Source organism: Delphinus delphis, chromosome 9, assembly GCF_949987515.2.
Source record: "Delphinus delphis chromosome 9, mDelDel1.2, whole genome shotgun sequence".
NCBI classification, from domain to species: Eukaryota; Metazoa; Chordata; class Mammalia; order Artiodactyla; family Delphinidae; genus Delphinus; species Delphinus delphis.
This window is the reverse complement of record NC_082691.1, coordinates 106,697,347-106,713,694: the sequence shown is the minus strand read 5'-3', so window position 1 is coordinate 106,713,694 and position 16,348 is coordinate 106,697,347. Positions and strand designations below refer to the sequence as shown.

Below are 16,348 nucleotides of genomic sequence, written 5' to 3'. Positions count from 1 at the left end.
AGACACTAAAAAACGCTTAGAGGAAAACATAGGCAGAGCACTCTATGACATAAATCACAGCAAGATCCTTTTTGACCCACCTCCTAGAGAAATGGAAATAAAAACAAAAATAAACAAATGGGACCTAATAAAACTTCAAAGCTTTTGCACAGCAAAGGAAACCATAAACAAGATGAAAAGACAACCCTCAGAATGGGAGAAAATATTTGCAAATGAAGCAACTGACAAAAGATTAATCTCCAAAATTTACAAGCAGCTCAATATCAAAAAAACAAACAACTCAATCCAAAAATGGGCAAAAGACCTAAACAGACATTTCTCCAAAGAAGATATACAGATTGCCAACAAACCCATGAAAGGATGCTCAACATCACTAATTATTAGAGAAATGCAAATCAAAACTACAATGAGATTATCACCTCACACCAGTCAGAATGGCCATCATCAAAAAATCTACAAGCAATAAATGCTGGAGAGGGTGTGGAGAAAAGGGAACCCTCTTGCACTGTTGGTGGGAATGTAAATTGTTACAGCCACTGTGGAGAACAGTATGGAGGTTCCTTAAAAAACTAAAAATAGAACTACCATAGGACCCAGCAATCCCACTACTGGGCATATATCCTGAGAAAACCATAATTCAAAAAGAGTCATGTACCAGAATGTTCATTGCAGCTCAATTTACAATAGCCAGGACATGGAAGCAACCCAAGTGTCCATTGACAGATGAATGGATAAAGAAGATGTGGCACATATATACAATGGAATATTACTCAGCCATAAAAAGAAACGTAATTGAGTTGTTTGTAGTGAGGTGGATGGACCTAGAGACTGTCATACAGAGTGAAGTAAGTCAGAAAGAGAAAAATAAATACCGTATGCTAACACATGTATGGAATCTAAAAAGCAAACAAACAAAAAGGTTCTGAAGAGCCTAGGGGCAGGACAGGAATAAAGACGCAGCCGTAGAGAATGGACCTGAGGACACGGGGAGGGGGAAGGGTAAGCTGGGACGAAGTGAGAGAGTGGCATGGACATATAAACACTACCAAACGTGAAACAGATAGCTAGTGGGAAGCAGCCGCATAGCACAGGGAGATCAGCTCGGTGTTTTGTGACCACCTAGATGGGTGGGAGGGAGACGCAAGAGGGAGGAGATATGGGGATATATGTATACATATAGCTGATTCATTTTGTTATAAAGCATAAACTAACACACCATTGTAAAACAATTATTCTCCAATAAAGATGTTTTTAAAAAAAAAGAAATACCTGATCGTCACCAAAACACTAGGAGGAATCATATCCATAGCCTTCGCTCACCATTTCTGTAATAACTGAAGATTATTGACCCACAGAGCGTGATGGTTAGAATGAAGTCTCTCCAGTTAGGCTAGACTGTCTGGGCTTGAATCCCAGCACAACTGCTCGTCAGTGGGACCTGCAGCAGGCTGCTGAGTCCTCCCTGGTTTGTTACTCAGAGTGGTAGTGATATTCTCTTCTGTATGGGAGTGTTGAGTACATTAACTAAATACATGCATGTAAAAGTGCCCAGTGTAGCGAGCATAATATATATTTTTAATTGCTATTCTATTATTTAAGCCTAACAGCTGAGTTCTGGAAATGATATTATGCCCATTTTATAGATATGAAAACTGAGGTTCAAATAAATACGTAAATCTCAGTAATCAAGTGGTAAAAAGCTAAGATTTAAATTCAACACAGTCTGACTTAAACGCTTATATTTTCATTATACCTTGTGTGTCTTACTTGTGCTCATGCATTTTGAATATTGCGTCCTGATAGAAAACTTAGTCACTGATTTAACCTTATTTCATAGAATCCAAAACATCATCCATTTTAGGATGCAGGTTTCGCATCCACGGGTTCAGCCAACCGAGGATCGAAAATATCCTGAAAAAATCTACAGATAAAGTTCCAAACAGCAGCATTACATTGTGTTTGCAACTATTTACATAGTATTTATACTTTATTAGGTATTATATGTAATCTGGAGATGACTTAAATTATATGGAGGATAACACCAGGTCATTTTATAGATGGGATTTGAGCATCCTCGGATTTTGGTATCCTGGGGGGTCTTGGAACCAACCTCCCACAGATGCTGAGGGACGGCTGTACACCATTATTTTATGTACTGCTAGGAAAGAAAGTAAGGTGATAGTGTTTATTTTATACTTACTGAAAGAATTTTTAGACTTAGGATAAACATAGATTTTTATCATGTCACATGCACACACAGAAGGAAAATATAAGCAAAATAAATTGATGAAGGCAGTGATAACTACCGCTCCACTGTAATCTGCCCAAAAACAGGCGCTTAAAGTCATCAATTGTAAGTTTCATTTTGTTTTCAGTGATGTTAGAAAGTTTAAAAGGCGGGGAGGAGGGTATATTGAAACTGATGAGCTACAGTAAACCTCTAGGAATGAATGGCTACTTTTTCAGAGGTTAAGTAAGTGTATTAGTTAAACTCAGCTTCTGTATCAAAGACTCAAGAGTAGCAGTAGCTTAAGTAAAGACAGAAGTTTATTTCCCTTGAATGTCGCAGAATTCTGGCCTGTGGCTTCGCAGTGCTCAATGCCTCCAGCCAGAAGGGGGGCACAGCAAAGGCCAGACCTCCCCAGACTGTTACAGGGCCACACCTGACTACAAGGGAGATTCGGAAATAGAATCTGTGTCACAGAGGATTTGTGTGCTCAGCTATGACGCTAGGACTCTCGTGTTAAGGGAAGAAGGAGAAATGGATTTAGGGGGGAAATTAGTATTCTCCCACCGTAGTCTGTAGCCTTGGATTTTTTTTAACAGTGTTTATTTCATTTTGCAGAATTCATTCACATCAAAAAGATGAACCAGAAACTAGATTATCGCAGTAGGTTTGGGCTAGTAATATTTTATTCCAATAGTCATGAATTTGACGCCTCTGTCATCGTTGCAGTGTTGAGGACTGACTCTAAAATTATTTAACTTAAAAACATTTTGTGACCTTCTAATTAATTTCCACTAACACAAATATTTAACAGCATCTTCTTGTGGGGCTAAGTTATAAATAAACCTCATGTCCCATATATGTTGCATTTTACTATGTATTCTTCTATCGGCTGTGTGTGCTAAAGTATGCTTCCTACCATTTTTTCTTATTCCTGAATTTTTCTCATTGCATTTGTATCTGCTTAAATGCAATTTAGATGGACGTTTATTCTTCCAGTCAAAATTACTTAGCAGCTGGTAAGCAAGGTTCGATAATCTGATAGGTACATGTTTGAACAGAAGATACTAAATTAAAAACGTGAAAATGTGCCTCTGACACTTTATTATTTTTATGATTCCAACCAGAAGACTGTTCTGAATCACACACTCTCACATTTGTCCTTCCTGTGCTTTTCTGTTTCCATTTGTTGCACTTTATTCATTTTGTTACCCTAGTAAAATAAGTTTTGAGAGCTGGAATTAACATTAAAGATTTTCGGAAGATTCCGTTTTTCCAAAGTTGCTTGCTTTAAAAAATAAAAGACCTTAACGTTTTAAAATTGTTTGCAAATACAAGTTTTCTTGATTTATTTTATGTAGATACAAGTATGGCTTTGGGGTGTGTTAGCAATTAATTGTTTTCCAGTTAAATTGTGCCTAGATACTCCCTGTAACTGAAGTATCAGAAGTAAATAGAAATGACTGTTAATATAAGCCAATAATCCCATTTTTAGTGATCCCCATTTCAAGATGTGTTTATTGATTTTTATCTGTTTTTTGTTTTTGGATAGTCAGGGAAGAAAATAAACAGCAACCCAAATCCTCTTGTCCAAATGTCAGTTGGTCACAAGGCCCAGGAGAGCAAGGTAAGGCACCAGCAGTCTGACTGGGGCACTTCCGTGTGACCGTGCTGTCACTGTCACCAGTTGGGGGTGGCGCAGGCATCAAGACCATTGATTTATGAGTCTTTCTTTTGTTTTCTCAAATCAGTTGTTGGATAACCAGCTACTTAATTTCGTATCAAATATATTCATTTAAAAGTAACATTAAAAAGTGACACGAATATGTTAATTATGCTTTTGCTTGATTTCATGGGTAGATGACATGGGACAAATTCTAAGTTTCCTTTGAATGTCCTGTTAATATTTTGTTTAAAAGACAACCAGCAGTGCACAGGAAGTCCCCTACATACGAACGAGTTTCTTTCTGAGAGTGAGTTCGTAAGTCCAATTTGTTCGTTAAGTCCCACAGAGTTAGCCTAGGTACCCAACTAACACAATCGGCTATATAGTAGTGTACTGTAATAGGTTTATAATACTCTTCACACAAATAATACATGAAAAACAAACACACAAAATAAAGAAAACATTTTTAATCTTACAGTACAGTACCTTGAAAAGTACAGTAGTACAGTCCAACAGCTGGCATCCAGGGGCTGGCATCGAGGGAACAGGCGAGAAGAGTGACCGACTGGAGGAGGGAAAGGAGGGGTCGTCAGCAACAGGAGCCAGAGGGCAGGCTGCAGTTTCCCTCCGCCTGATGTGCACGACACAGGCTCTGGTTCCTCTCTGGAACCGGATACACATTCGCGTCTTTGAAAGTTCACAGCTTGAAGGTTCATATGTAGGGGACTTGTTCAACAAATACGATTCTGTTCAAAAACTGAGAGAGGGCATTGCTGTTGCTATAATATGTGCTACTTTCAGGAAACATTTCAGGAATTCCTCCCTTTTATTAACTGCTAACCATTCATCTAAGAAACTTTCTGACGTGCAGCAGTCCGCTGGCCTGGGGAGGTCGTGGAGTGAGGACCACACACGCAGATGTCGCATTGTCATGGGGCCTGGGACCCAGGCTGGAAGCTGCTGGCAGCTCATCCGCTGACACGCTCCGGACCTTCCACAGTTAACTCTTGATAGGACAGCCCAGAGGATGGGTGTCATCCGTAGCTGCCAAGTGCGATACTCGATAAACACAGTGTGGTAGTGCTTTGCCACAGCAAATATCCCAGAGCTGATTTTGGATATTTCTTTCAGATTCGGTACAAAACTAATGAACCTGTGTGGGAGGAAAACTTCACTTTCTTCGTTCACAATCCCAAGCGCCAGGAGCTCGAGGTGGAGGTAAGTGATTTGCATATTTACGTGGTTGTGTTTGTATCTCTGCGTCACATAGTCAACACAGGGAGAACCGCCATTGTGGGCCCACCAGATGTGTTCGTGCCCTAGGTGTCGGGCGGGGGGCTGTCAGTTTTTAATTTTCAACTTTTGACTGACTGTTACTGGCGTCCAGAGGTGCAGTGGGTGTTGGTGTTCACATGTTGGCACCACTGTCAGCCCTGCTGGACGTGTGGATACCTCAGGGTACTGCTCGTAATGACACTTCCCTTCCTGTTCCTTCCCCGCTGCCAGCCCGGCCTCAGCGTCAGTGGACACCTTTGCCTCCTTCCAGATCCTAAGGGCAAAGCCTTTGTGTTTCACTTCCTTCTACTCCTCCTGCCGGTTTGCTGAGTGTTTTTGTAATGAATGGGTGTTGAATATTGTCAGAGACTTTTCTACAAGTATTGAGATGATCACGTGATTTTCCTTTTTAAGTTTGTAAATACGGTGAAATGCAGTGTTGACTTTTAAATCTTAAACCTTGCAAACATTTACTGGTTTTCAAGATTTAGCATGAGAAAACCTTGCAGACAAACCTTTATTTGGACATAACCCCACTTGTGATGTAGTGTCCTTTTTATGTGTTCAATTTAATTTGCTAAAATTTTAAGAATTTTTGCATCGTAAGTGAACAAACAATAAAGGTATATTGTGCAGCACAGAGAACTAGAGCCATTATTTTGTAATAACTTTAAATGGAGTACAGTCTATAAAGTTAATGAATCACTTTTATATACCTGAAACTAATATAATATTATAAACTGTACTTCAGTTTAAAAAAATACGATGGGATAACCTTTAAAACAAAGAATTTTTTGCACTCCTCTTAAAATAATCTATAGTAACTGGACCTTGGATTTAAAAAAATAATTTTTAACATTCTGTAAACTTAGTTATTTCATTAAAAAATGCTTTTGCGATTACAGTTTAAACAATAAGCAATCAGGCTGTTCGGTTTTTACGTGTAGTTAACTTACTTGATCATTGCTGTAGAGCCTATGAAACCACCAAAGTTCTTACCCCTTTTGGTTAAACTACCTGTATCGCAGCAACCTAACAGGAGTGGTTCCTGTTGCAGAGGCAAAGCTGAAGGTTATTATTCAGGAGCCAGAAATTGTCATGCAGTTAGCGCAGATATTGTACATTTTGAGTAGAAGTCTTAAAAGAAACTTAGAAATGGGTCTTCTCCATGAACAAGTGTCACCACTAGAACTTGGCACACCACTAGGCATGTGTTTTGTCACCGTTTTCACAGGACTGAAGACATTTCCTTCTCATCTTCAGATTTGTGTGGACTGCTGCCTCTCAGCTCAGGGTCCTTGTAATGGATTCCTCGAACGGGGTTTTCTCTTTTTCGTGCTCATTATGACTATGTGATTGGGAGATGACCGGCCCTGTGACATGGCTACACTGTAGCATCACTATTGGCAATGTTTTGAGTCTCCCTGACGGGGTTTCCTACTGCGTTGTGCATGGCGACAGGATGTAGAAGGAGGTGGCCGAAGATGGGGTTTGGGGCCTTCCTGCGTGTTCTGTCTCCATCCCCAGCGTTGAGCACTCTGTCGTGTTTGGCAGGTGAAAGATGAGCAGCACCAGTGTTGCCTGGGGAACCTGAGGATCCCTCTCAGCCAGCTGCTCGCCTGCGAGGACATGACCCTGAACCAGCGGTTCCAGCTCAGTAACTCAGGCCCCAACAGCTCACTGAAGATGAAGCTCGCCCTCAGGGTACTGCCGTCTCCAGAGCGCAGCTGGGGGAAGGGTCCTGGGTGGGCAGTGCCCGTGGTGCTCACGGTGCTGGGCGCGGGGCAGGGATGACAGGGACGTGCTTTACGGGGAGTGTGAGTTTTCACATTGCTGCTGGCTGTGTAGCTCAGGGGAGAGATGACCAGGGCTTGGACTTCGACACCAACAGCAGCAGAGTTTCCAGGTTGCTTGAGCAGGCCCGGAATTGTTCCTTGGGCTTTCACATGAATCCCACCAGCGTTTTTTTTTTTTAATCCTTTTGTCCAGAAAGTATTGCTATCTGGATCAATGAAGTTTTCTGCTAATGTTAAATTTTCAAAGGTCATTCAGAAAAAAGAATTAAAAAAAACTCTGCAAGACGGTAGAGATTACAGGAAAAATATTGTCCAAAATAGACGATGATTCATTTGTAAGTACCTAAGGAAATGCTGAAAATAAAACTGGCAAACATACGGGAAAATGCTAAAACTCTCTAATTTTTAAAATGCAAATTAAAATGCAGAACCAACTTTTTTTTAAAGTAAAACAAACTTAGTCTGTGGAAGGTGTGATGGAAACGGCCTCCTTGTGCCTGGTCACAGCCTTTCCAGAAGGGACTTCAGTGTCTTCAGCTGTAAACCACAGAGCCCTTTCTCTGGAAATCTGACTCCTGGTAATAACACAGAACTGGGGGTGTTGGCTGCAGCTTTACTTGGTAAAAGCGGGAAGAAGCTTCAGGCCGTCGGGATGACCCCCAATGCGGGGTTTAGACTGCTCAGGTACATGTGCACGCTCAGAGCTAATGTGAAAGGAGGCAAAGCGGGGAGGTGTTGCTCCCATGTCAACCCTAGGGGTCTGGCAGCCTCGCCCTGCCCCGGTCGCTGGTGGAGACGGTAGGATAAGGGTCAGCGTAGGATGGGGTTTGTGGCTCGGGCTCTGCCACTGTCAAGCTGTCACCACTGTGCAGAAGAGTGGACAGGAGGAGGCCGGAGAGAGATGCACAGAAGTGTGGCTGGCACCACGCGGTGCTGTGATGCTTACCCGCATGTGCCTTTTTCTGCACTTTCTGTAATATGGTAGGATAGCTGAACAGAGAGGCTAGATTGTTTTTCATGTTTTGTGCCAAGCTTCAAAGAAACGTTTGCAAATGAGCATCTCTAAAGCTGTTCATGTATGAGGCTGTTACCAGTGTCACCCGTTTTAATTTTGTATCTATTTTCACCTCAAGGTACTCCACCTTGAAAAGCAAGAAAGGTCTCCAGACCACCAGCACTCAGCTCAAGTAAAGCGACCCTCTGTTTCCAAGGAAGGGAGAAAAATATCTGTCAGATCTCAGATGTCTGCATCGCCAGGCACTGCTGACAGCAGCACAGCCCCATCCACGCCGGTCATGGGGGGCTGCGATAATAAGCCAGGTGTGGAAGAGAGAGCCCAACCCGCAGAGGCCAGCCCGCAGGGTCCGCGGGACCTGGGCAGAAGCTCCTCCAGCCTCCAGGCCGGCAGCACCGGCTCCCCCAGCCACGTCTCCGTCAAGGAGCCCACCCCAAGCATCGCCTCAGACATCTCGCTGCCCGTCGCCACACAGGAGCTGCGACAGAGGCTGCGGCAGCTTGAGAAGTAACTAGACGCCCCTTGCTCTTGCTGAATTGGCTCTTGACCCGCGGGCTGCGGGGAGGGAACGCGGTCCTAAGCCAAACAGCTTTCAGGCAGTGTGGCCCTTTCGCTCACCGAGCCTTTGGCTTTCAAAGTAAACCTGCCATTTTCCAGGGCCTAGTATTTGGCTTATTTAAAGCTTAGGAACAGTGGGGGGATCCTCAGACCAGGAAGGCAGAATCTAAAGCTGACCTGACGCGGAAAGGCTTGGCGGAAGCTGGACACGTTTGTCACATGAGAACAGGCCCTGCTCTTTCATGCTTGGCCGCCACCCATTTCACCGCCCAGCGGGTTTGTCTGTCTGTGGATGTTTGTGTGGATTTCTCACTTATGCCCCCTGAGTCATGGGCGTGTCCGTGGTTTCCTTAGATAAGGACAAAGTCTGCAGTTACCCTAACGTGAGCCTTTTCCTCTCAGCAGGGGGAGTGGGTTGCCCTTTGGGGCGGTCTCCTCTTTGCTGCCCTGCGGTGTGCTGAGCACGGAGCAGAGGCCGAGGTGTGGAGCCTGTGGCCCAGGGCTCAGCCGGGGCAGGCGGCCTTAACCCATGCGCAGAGCAGCTCTGCTCGTGGCTGCAATTTCAGGAGAAAGGAAGGAATCCCTGTCTCTCCCTTGCTCTAGAAAGAAATAGAATTTTAAATAAGAAACCAGTTTTTCCCAGGAGCTAAATTTGAGGAGAAACCGAGAAGATCTCAGAGCTGAGTCAGAGCCGTCATTGGTTGTCCTGGAGCTGGTGCCTCAGCCTGAGATGGGGATGGAGGGGAGGGGGTGTGACCTCATCAGACGACCCGTGAGGTGCACAGCAAGGGGCTCTGAGAAAGGAGTGCAGATTTGGGCAGTTCTAGGGTAGACATAGCTTCAGAAACTCTGAAGAGTGGATGCTTGTAAGGAGAAGCCTGTGTCTTGTTCTCACTTTGGGCTACATGGTTGTCAGCAATTGGGTTATATTGAACCCTCGGAGGAAGTATGAATCCAGCTGGTCCGTTCATACCCAGAAGTTCAGACTAGGTTCATGTTCGTGGGTGCTTTGCTTCCCGCTTGTCTGAGTGAATGAACGTGCTCACAGCCGCTGTGCTGTCTGAGGAGTGCTCTCACTCTCGGCTTTGTTTCCTCAGTGGGACGACCCTGGGACAGTCCCCGCTGGGGCAGATCCAGCTGACCGTCCGGCACAGCTCGCAGAGGAACAAGCTGGTGGTGGTCGTGCACTCCTGCAGGTGAGCCGGGCTCTCGGCTCTCGCGTCACGGACAGCAGTTTGTTTCATTTACAGACGAGAGCAAGTAGGCAATACTGCAGTTAGATACCGTAGTCCTGGTTTTCAGGTTCTTAACCTTGTTTCATAACATTTTCTGTTACTAACCGTTTTGGTTGCTTTGCAACACTCCCTTAAGCTGCCATATTGCAGTTCATAAAACATTCCCTGTGGTTGAACGTTTACAACATGATAATAAGCATAGTTTTCTTTTAGTGAAGTGTCTTTTGGGGATTCAATTTCCAGGAGTGGATTTATAACAATTCAGAGAATTCAGGCAAGTCTGTGGGATAGTGACAGGAATAGCTGTAGTTGTTCGGGAAGAGCCCACGAGCTCTTTTCCCCACAAGCAGGACGGTTTGTACTGGTTCAGTAAACATAACGTGATGTGACGGTGTTGCTTCAGTTTGTGTTTGATGACTGATGATGGTGTGGCGCTGATTATTTTCCTTTATGTGACTTGATTGTCTCACTAGTAGCTGTGATGGAGATATGTGGTAGAAATATTTGGACGTTATAAAAAGACGTGGAAACAGGAAAGTAAAATTAGTAACATTTAGAAACATGATTATATAAATGTCGAGTTCGCTTCACTACCTATTTATTGAGCACCTTCTATGTTCCTGCTGCCGAGATAATTACTATGTGAGATTCTGGAGCAGCAGTCTGATTCAGAGGACTCTCCCTCGTGGGCTTTCGGTCCATCAACAAGTGAACAATTGGAAGTGGTTGCAGGGACAGCTGACCCTTGAACAGCGTGGGTTTGAGCGGCATGGCTCCACCTACACGAGGAGCTTTTCAGTAGTAAATGCCACCACCCTACACGATTTGCAGTTGGTTGACTCCAAGGATGCGGAACCACATATGCGGAGGGTTGGAGCCCTTAAATAAGAACCACGTGGTTCAAGGGTCGGCTGTAATTAAATACTAGCGTGTTTGGCCCAGTTGTCCGAGGACGAGAGCAGCATGAAGCTGCGTGAAGGAGGTGGGCCTGTGTCTGTGAAGCGTTCGGGTGGACGAAGGGCAGAGGGTGGGGTCCGTGGCCTGAGCAGGAGCCGGGGAGGGGTCTCCCGCGAGGCTGGCCGCGTCCCCTCACTGGGAGGGGACAGTGAAGCAGTGTGGAAAGGTGATTCTCTGCGGGTCAGAACATCCCCCAAACCCTGGGCGCAGGAAACGGGGCAGAGGCCACCTCTGCAGAGCCGCTGACTGAAGTGCGCGTGGGAAGGAGGCAGTCACGGGATGCAAGTAAAACCAGGTAGTAAGTTCCAGTGCGGTGCTCCTTAGATAGATTAGGTATCTAATTAGGTATCTAATCTTAGGTAGATTCTAATACCGAGCATTCTCTGGTTTGTGTTATAAGAAATCTCATTGCCTTCTCTGAAGACGGCTCTGATCCCTACGTCCGCCTGTATTTGTTACCAGACAAGAGGAGGTCAGGAAGGAGAAAAACACACGTGTCAAAGAAAACGCTGAACCCCGTGTTTGATCAGAGGTACGCATCCACTCAGTGGGGTAGACAGTTGTGTTCACCACTCAAGGAAGGCCTGGTGGTGCCTTGGAATGATGGAGGCATTTACACCAGTGAGAGCATGAGTGAAAAACGCCTCCCGAAGAGCGGTCATAAACTTGTTAACATAAATAAATAAATAGGCATTTGAGCATCACATCGTGAATCCTCAGGCCACACTCCACCAGCCTTGGCCTGTGCACATGTGGAGAAATAGTAAGTTGAATGGTGTTGATATCCATTAACTCAGTTACTAGTCACTTAATCATGGCTTCTCACCAGTGACTTTATTTACGCGGAGATGAGAAACCGATGGGCAGGCACCCGGTCCTGGTGTGGGTGTCTGGCTCAGCCGCAGCCTCTAAGAGTTCCTGCAAACCTGGGGTTCAGGCTGCTCGCTCTTGGGAAGGCCGGCCATGTCCACATGTCCCCGTGTCCCCACAAGGCCTCCGACCTTGTCCTCTGCTTTGCCACCTTCGCTTCTGGAGGCTTTTGTTCTGCAGCATCCGGTTTCAGGCTCCAGAAGGTGCCTGCAGATCCCCTCCTCTGTGAGGCTGCTTCTCGGACACCCCACTTCTGTTCACTTGCAGGCTTGGAGCTCACCCTCTTTGGGGGAGCGGACTGCCCTGGGCCCCGCAGTGTGTCGCACACCATGGCCCACGTTTTACACTGGGAGTCAGGCATTGTGTCCACACGGGGGAGCCACAGGGTCAGCCTTTCGCATGTTTAGGATTCCAGTCTCCTCTTATGTTTAGAGAATAATGGAAAAAAGAAAACTTTGAGTCTTCCTGAAGGGCCAGGTCCAAACATCTAGCAGGAGAGATCAGTTTTATAATAAAAAATGAACATCACATTTGGAATGGTCTCATAAGCAGCAATGTCATTTTTTAGTTACGGTAAAACAGCAAAATTATGGAGAAATTTAAGGATGATCCTCTGTTTTCCACTTCAGCTTTGATTTCAGTGTCTCGTTGCCGGACGTGCAGAGGAGAACCTTGGACGTGGCCGTGAAGAACAGCGGTGGCTTCCTGTCCAAAGACAAAGGGCTTCTCGGCAAAGTAAGTTCGAAAAAAAAAAATCCTACGCTTTGTAAAAATTAAACACTTAACCCAGAGTACTCTTTTTAGACTAGATTTATGTACGTGGATAAACCACGTCAGCTAAGCTGCTGTGAGTGGTTTGTGAGCTGGTATCAATGTGAATTATCTCCCCTGGTACTTTGTGATAACTTCCTGTCAGGACTGTTGGATACAGGAAGGGCCTCTTGGGTATAATTGACCGTATAGGTCATGGGTGGATCATAAGGGTAGAAAAGTTGAAAAGTGAGAGGCTGAAAATGAGGGAGAGTGTGTTGCCAGAGAAGATCGGAAGCGATGGTGAGAGGCCTGAAACCCACTGTTGCAGGCCTTTTCTCACCACAGGTCCTGGTCGGTCTGGCATCTGAAGAACTCGCCAAAGGCTGGACCCAGTGGTGAGTGCCCCCCAACAGACAGACGCAGAGCCCCGTGCGTCCATTCAGCAGCGCGTCCCCTGTGACCGTGTGTCTTCCTGTGTCTCAGGTACGACCTCACGGAGGATGGGACGAGGCCCCACGTGGTGACGTAGGCTGCGCTGGCCGAGGAGCCCCCGCTGTATCCGCCAGCCCCGTGCCGACACGCAGCCCACACAGACGCACCCATGCTCTTTTTATAATTTCATGTACTTGGTTACTTGTCCCTTAGTGGTTTTATAAAACATTGACGTTTTAGGCATATTTGGCCATTATTAGCATTAAGTTTTGTATGTTTAATTTCCTCTAGTATTTGACCAGTTTTTTCGGCGTGCATAGGATAGTGGTCCGCCGTTGTGTGCGTAAAGCTGTATGTCAGTTGTCTCTCCTAGGAAGCCGATATATGCTTGTGCTTTTTTATTGCTTTGTTTTGTATATCACTGAGGTGCACTATGCTGTGTAAATAGACTATTTTTTATAATCTCTACATGCTGGTTTGAATTCAGAAGAAAATGGATCAAGGAAATATATATTTTTTTTCTTCTAAAACTTATTAAATTCTTATGACAAATAACCGTTTTTGTCTCTGCAGGAAAAAGCTCTCAGTGACCTATTTTTTGGTGTTTCTTTTTAAAAAGAAAAGCTGAAAGATTAGTAAATATTAGTATATTTCTGCCCACTATGAATGATGAAAGAATGTATTCAAAGTATTTACACTTTCATAAATATAAAGATGTATTATTGAGAAGTCAGTTGAAGTGCTTATCAGGAAAAGTGTCACATAACTGAGTTATATAAAATATTAAGAGCTGTCATGGTTCATAAATCATAGTGCACTAATCTGAAATTTCTTACATAAAATGGAATGTCTCAAGTTTATTCCTAGTTGCTTGTTGTAACGTATTCATGAAACAGTGCAGATACATAATCATACTCTTCCTGAAATGTAATACAGACGGATTTTAAATGTTAGCAGTTAGTCTGTTGTGAAATTTACAGTGTTTTTCAGCCCGAAAAGAAAGACAAACTCACGTTGTCCCCGTAGAGGCTGTGAGGTAGGTCGGGGTGAGTAGCTAGGAAGTCGCGGCGGGAGCCGACGCCGGCCCGTGATCGTCAGCGTGAGGCACACAGAGGACAGAGCCCCCGAGCCGGCGCCAGCCACCACCGCAGCCCCGGGGTTCCGGCACAGCGGCTGCTGGTTGTAAGGAACCCCTTACTGGGTTTCCTCACTTTATGCCATGACTGACCTCAGTATTGGAATATTGTTATACAACTTTTATTTGGGAATATTTTTCTTCTTAGATTATGAAAAGCATGTTTTAGATACTTAAAGGCCGCAAGCCTCTTACAAGGTGAGGCTCCATAGCCGTGCGGCAGCTGTGCATGCCCCGAGCACAGGGTGCATGTGTGCAGAAAGAGCTTTAAGGATTCTGAGACGTGTGGTGCAAATGACTTCCTTAGCCAGAGGGCACCCTACAGCTACGTAGTAATCCCGGGGAAAATAGAGCTGTGAGATTGAGTCAGAGACCTCACTAGGGCCCCCGCCATGGACTCCTGGGCGTGACCGGCCTGCCCAAGTGCCTGTGTGGACGCCACCGCTGCTCCTGCCCTCTGGCGGGTTTCAGTGGTGTCCACCGCACACCTTGAACCCTGGGTGTGCGTGTGATGGGGCCTGTAGCCTTGCGGTACGTCTCATGCAGTCGTGCAGACCCGGTGCTCTCGCAGCTTCCTGGGTCATGAAGCTTCTCCGAAGCCCCAGCAGAGACCATCTCCTCTGTCAGCGCGGGAGGGCCTTACGAACGTGGTGACACTCAGGGGTGTGTGCTCGGGAAACACCTAACTCTGGTACTGCAGCAGCGTGGGGAAGACAGGTAATTCCTAAATCTAATTGCCTGCCCGTGATACTAGATCTTTGGAGATTTTTTAAAAATTAGGTTTGTTGTGGGAATTCCCTGGTGGTCCAGTGGTTAGGACTCGACGCTCTCACTGCCAGGGGCCCGGGTTCGATCCCTGGCTGGGGAACTAAGATCCCACAAACCACGCGGTGCAGCCAAAAAAAAAAAAAAAAAAGTTTGTTGCAGGGCTTCTGGCAGTGGTCCCCAGCCTTTTCGGCACCAGGGACCGGTTTCGTGGAAGACAGTTTTTCCATGGACTGGGGGTGGGGTGGGGGAAGATGGCTCGGGCGGTAACGCCAGCGATGGGGAGCGACGGGGAGCGGCAGGTGAAGCTTCGCTCGCTCGCCCGCCGCTCGCCTCCTGCTGTGAGGCCAGGCTCCTAACCGGTCCTCCTCCCCGGGGTTGGGGACCCCTGGCTCCTGGCATATTTCTAAGACAGGAGAAACACTCACTGAAATGTAGCATACCAGTGATTTCTACCAACATCCCCAGCTTTTGGGTTTTGTAGCCACGTGGTTCACCTGTTCAATGTGTATTTTACATGGTGGAATACTTCAGTTAAGCAATTAGGCAAAATAAATGCCGTGAAAGGTACAAAGCCCAAACAAAGCCAATTAGCAGCATGATGTCCACCCTCTGTGTGGATCGTGGGGCTGGACACAGACCCAGCAAACAGCTCCATTCTCTTTGAAAGGAAAGCGATGACTCTGAGGTCACTGAAACACCTCCCAGGTGGGATTCTGTCTTGATGGCCGATGGGTGTTTTGGGAACCTCTTGTGTCCAGTTGGGCAGCTGAGAATCAGTATCAGGCCAGACCTCCGCCGGGCTCCAGGATCCTGGCGATGGACACTCCGTTCTCAAAACCTTCATGGCCGGTGGTTCTGAATAATTGATTCATCTGGGAAAAGGGAACTTTAGCTTTTCTACCTGGAGCCAAACCAATGGAGGGGAAATTTGCGTTGGTTAATTTGAATTGTTACTTTGTTGCTTATCCTGTGCCTTAAAGTAGGAAGTGTGAGGCAGTTGCTTCAGGTTAAAACAGAAGGAGCCTTGCAGCTGAATTCACCACAGTTTCTTCCTTATCCAGAGGTCAGCCCTCCTTTGTCAAGCACTGAAGCCAGATGCAGTCAGCGTGTGTGTTTATATTGTGGTTGTTGCTTTAACTCCAGTCCAGCTGGATGGCCTGCTGTGGATGGAACACAGCAGAAGGTTTATTGTAGAATGCCCTTTCCACTCAGCTAATTTTACACGACAGTGCATGTGTTTATTCAATAAAACGTTTCTGTTAGCTCACTTGTGATTTGTTCTTTCTTTGTCTTTTGGAGTAAAATTTTTAGTGTGGAAGCAGATAATTTGAAAAGTGGTTACAGTATAGTATTTATATTTGCTAGTTGTTAATTCTTTCATTTTCAGAAGAACTACCTCAGGGCACTGATATTACTCCTTTTGTTTCCATCTTCATTTGGCTATTCTCTGCCTACCTCAGACTCTGAGTTTTGAAAACAGCTCTTCTGAAAGATAATCATGAGTAGAAAAAACAGTCTTGAAAACCAGAGCACTGAGAAGGAATGAAAGAGGGTCTGGTTTGAACAAGTGGAGGGGAACCACTAGAGGTGCCACTGCTGTTGGCATCCCCTGCCGATGGTCGGGGTGACTGAGGCGAGTCTCAAGAGTCTAGCGCCAGCCT

General features: G+C 45.6%; 1 protein-coding gene across 2 annotated transcripts in view; it reads left to right on the top strand.

Moving 5' to 3' along the window:
- ESYT2 (extended synaptotagmin 2) overlaps positions 1-15,954 on the top strand; it is a 77,210-nt gene extending 61,256 nt beyond the window's left edge. For both annotated transcript variants that reach the window (XM_060021208.1, XM_060021209.1), the window contains 9 exons: positions 3,780-3,854; positions 5,025-5,111; positions 6,723-6,872; positions 8,098-8,486; positions 9,635-9,733; positions 11,130-11,261; positions 12,229-12,334; positions 12,698-12,747; positions 12,836-15,954. In XM_060021208.1, coding sequence (XP_059877191.1) covers positions 3,780-3,854; positions 5,025-5,111; positions 6,723-6,872; positions 8,098-8,486; positions 9,635-9,733; positions 11,130-11,261; positions 12,229-12,334; positions 12,698-12,747; positions 12,836-12,881 — 1,134 coding nt within the window. In that variant the 3' untranslated portion in view covers positions 12,882-15,954. The remainder of the gene's footprint in view (positions 1-3,779; positions 3,855-5,024; positions 5,112-6,722; positions 6,873-8,097; positions 8,487-9,634; positions 9,734-11,129; positions 11,262-12,228; positions 12,335-12,697; positions 12,748-12,835) is intronic.
- Positions 15,955-16,348: the final 394 nt, after the last annotated feature.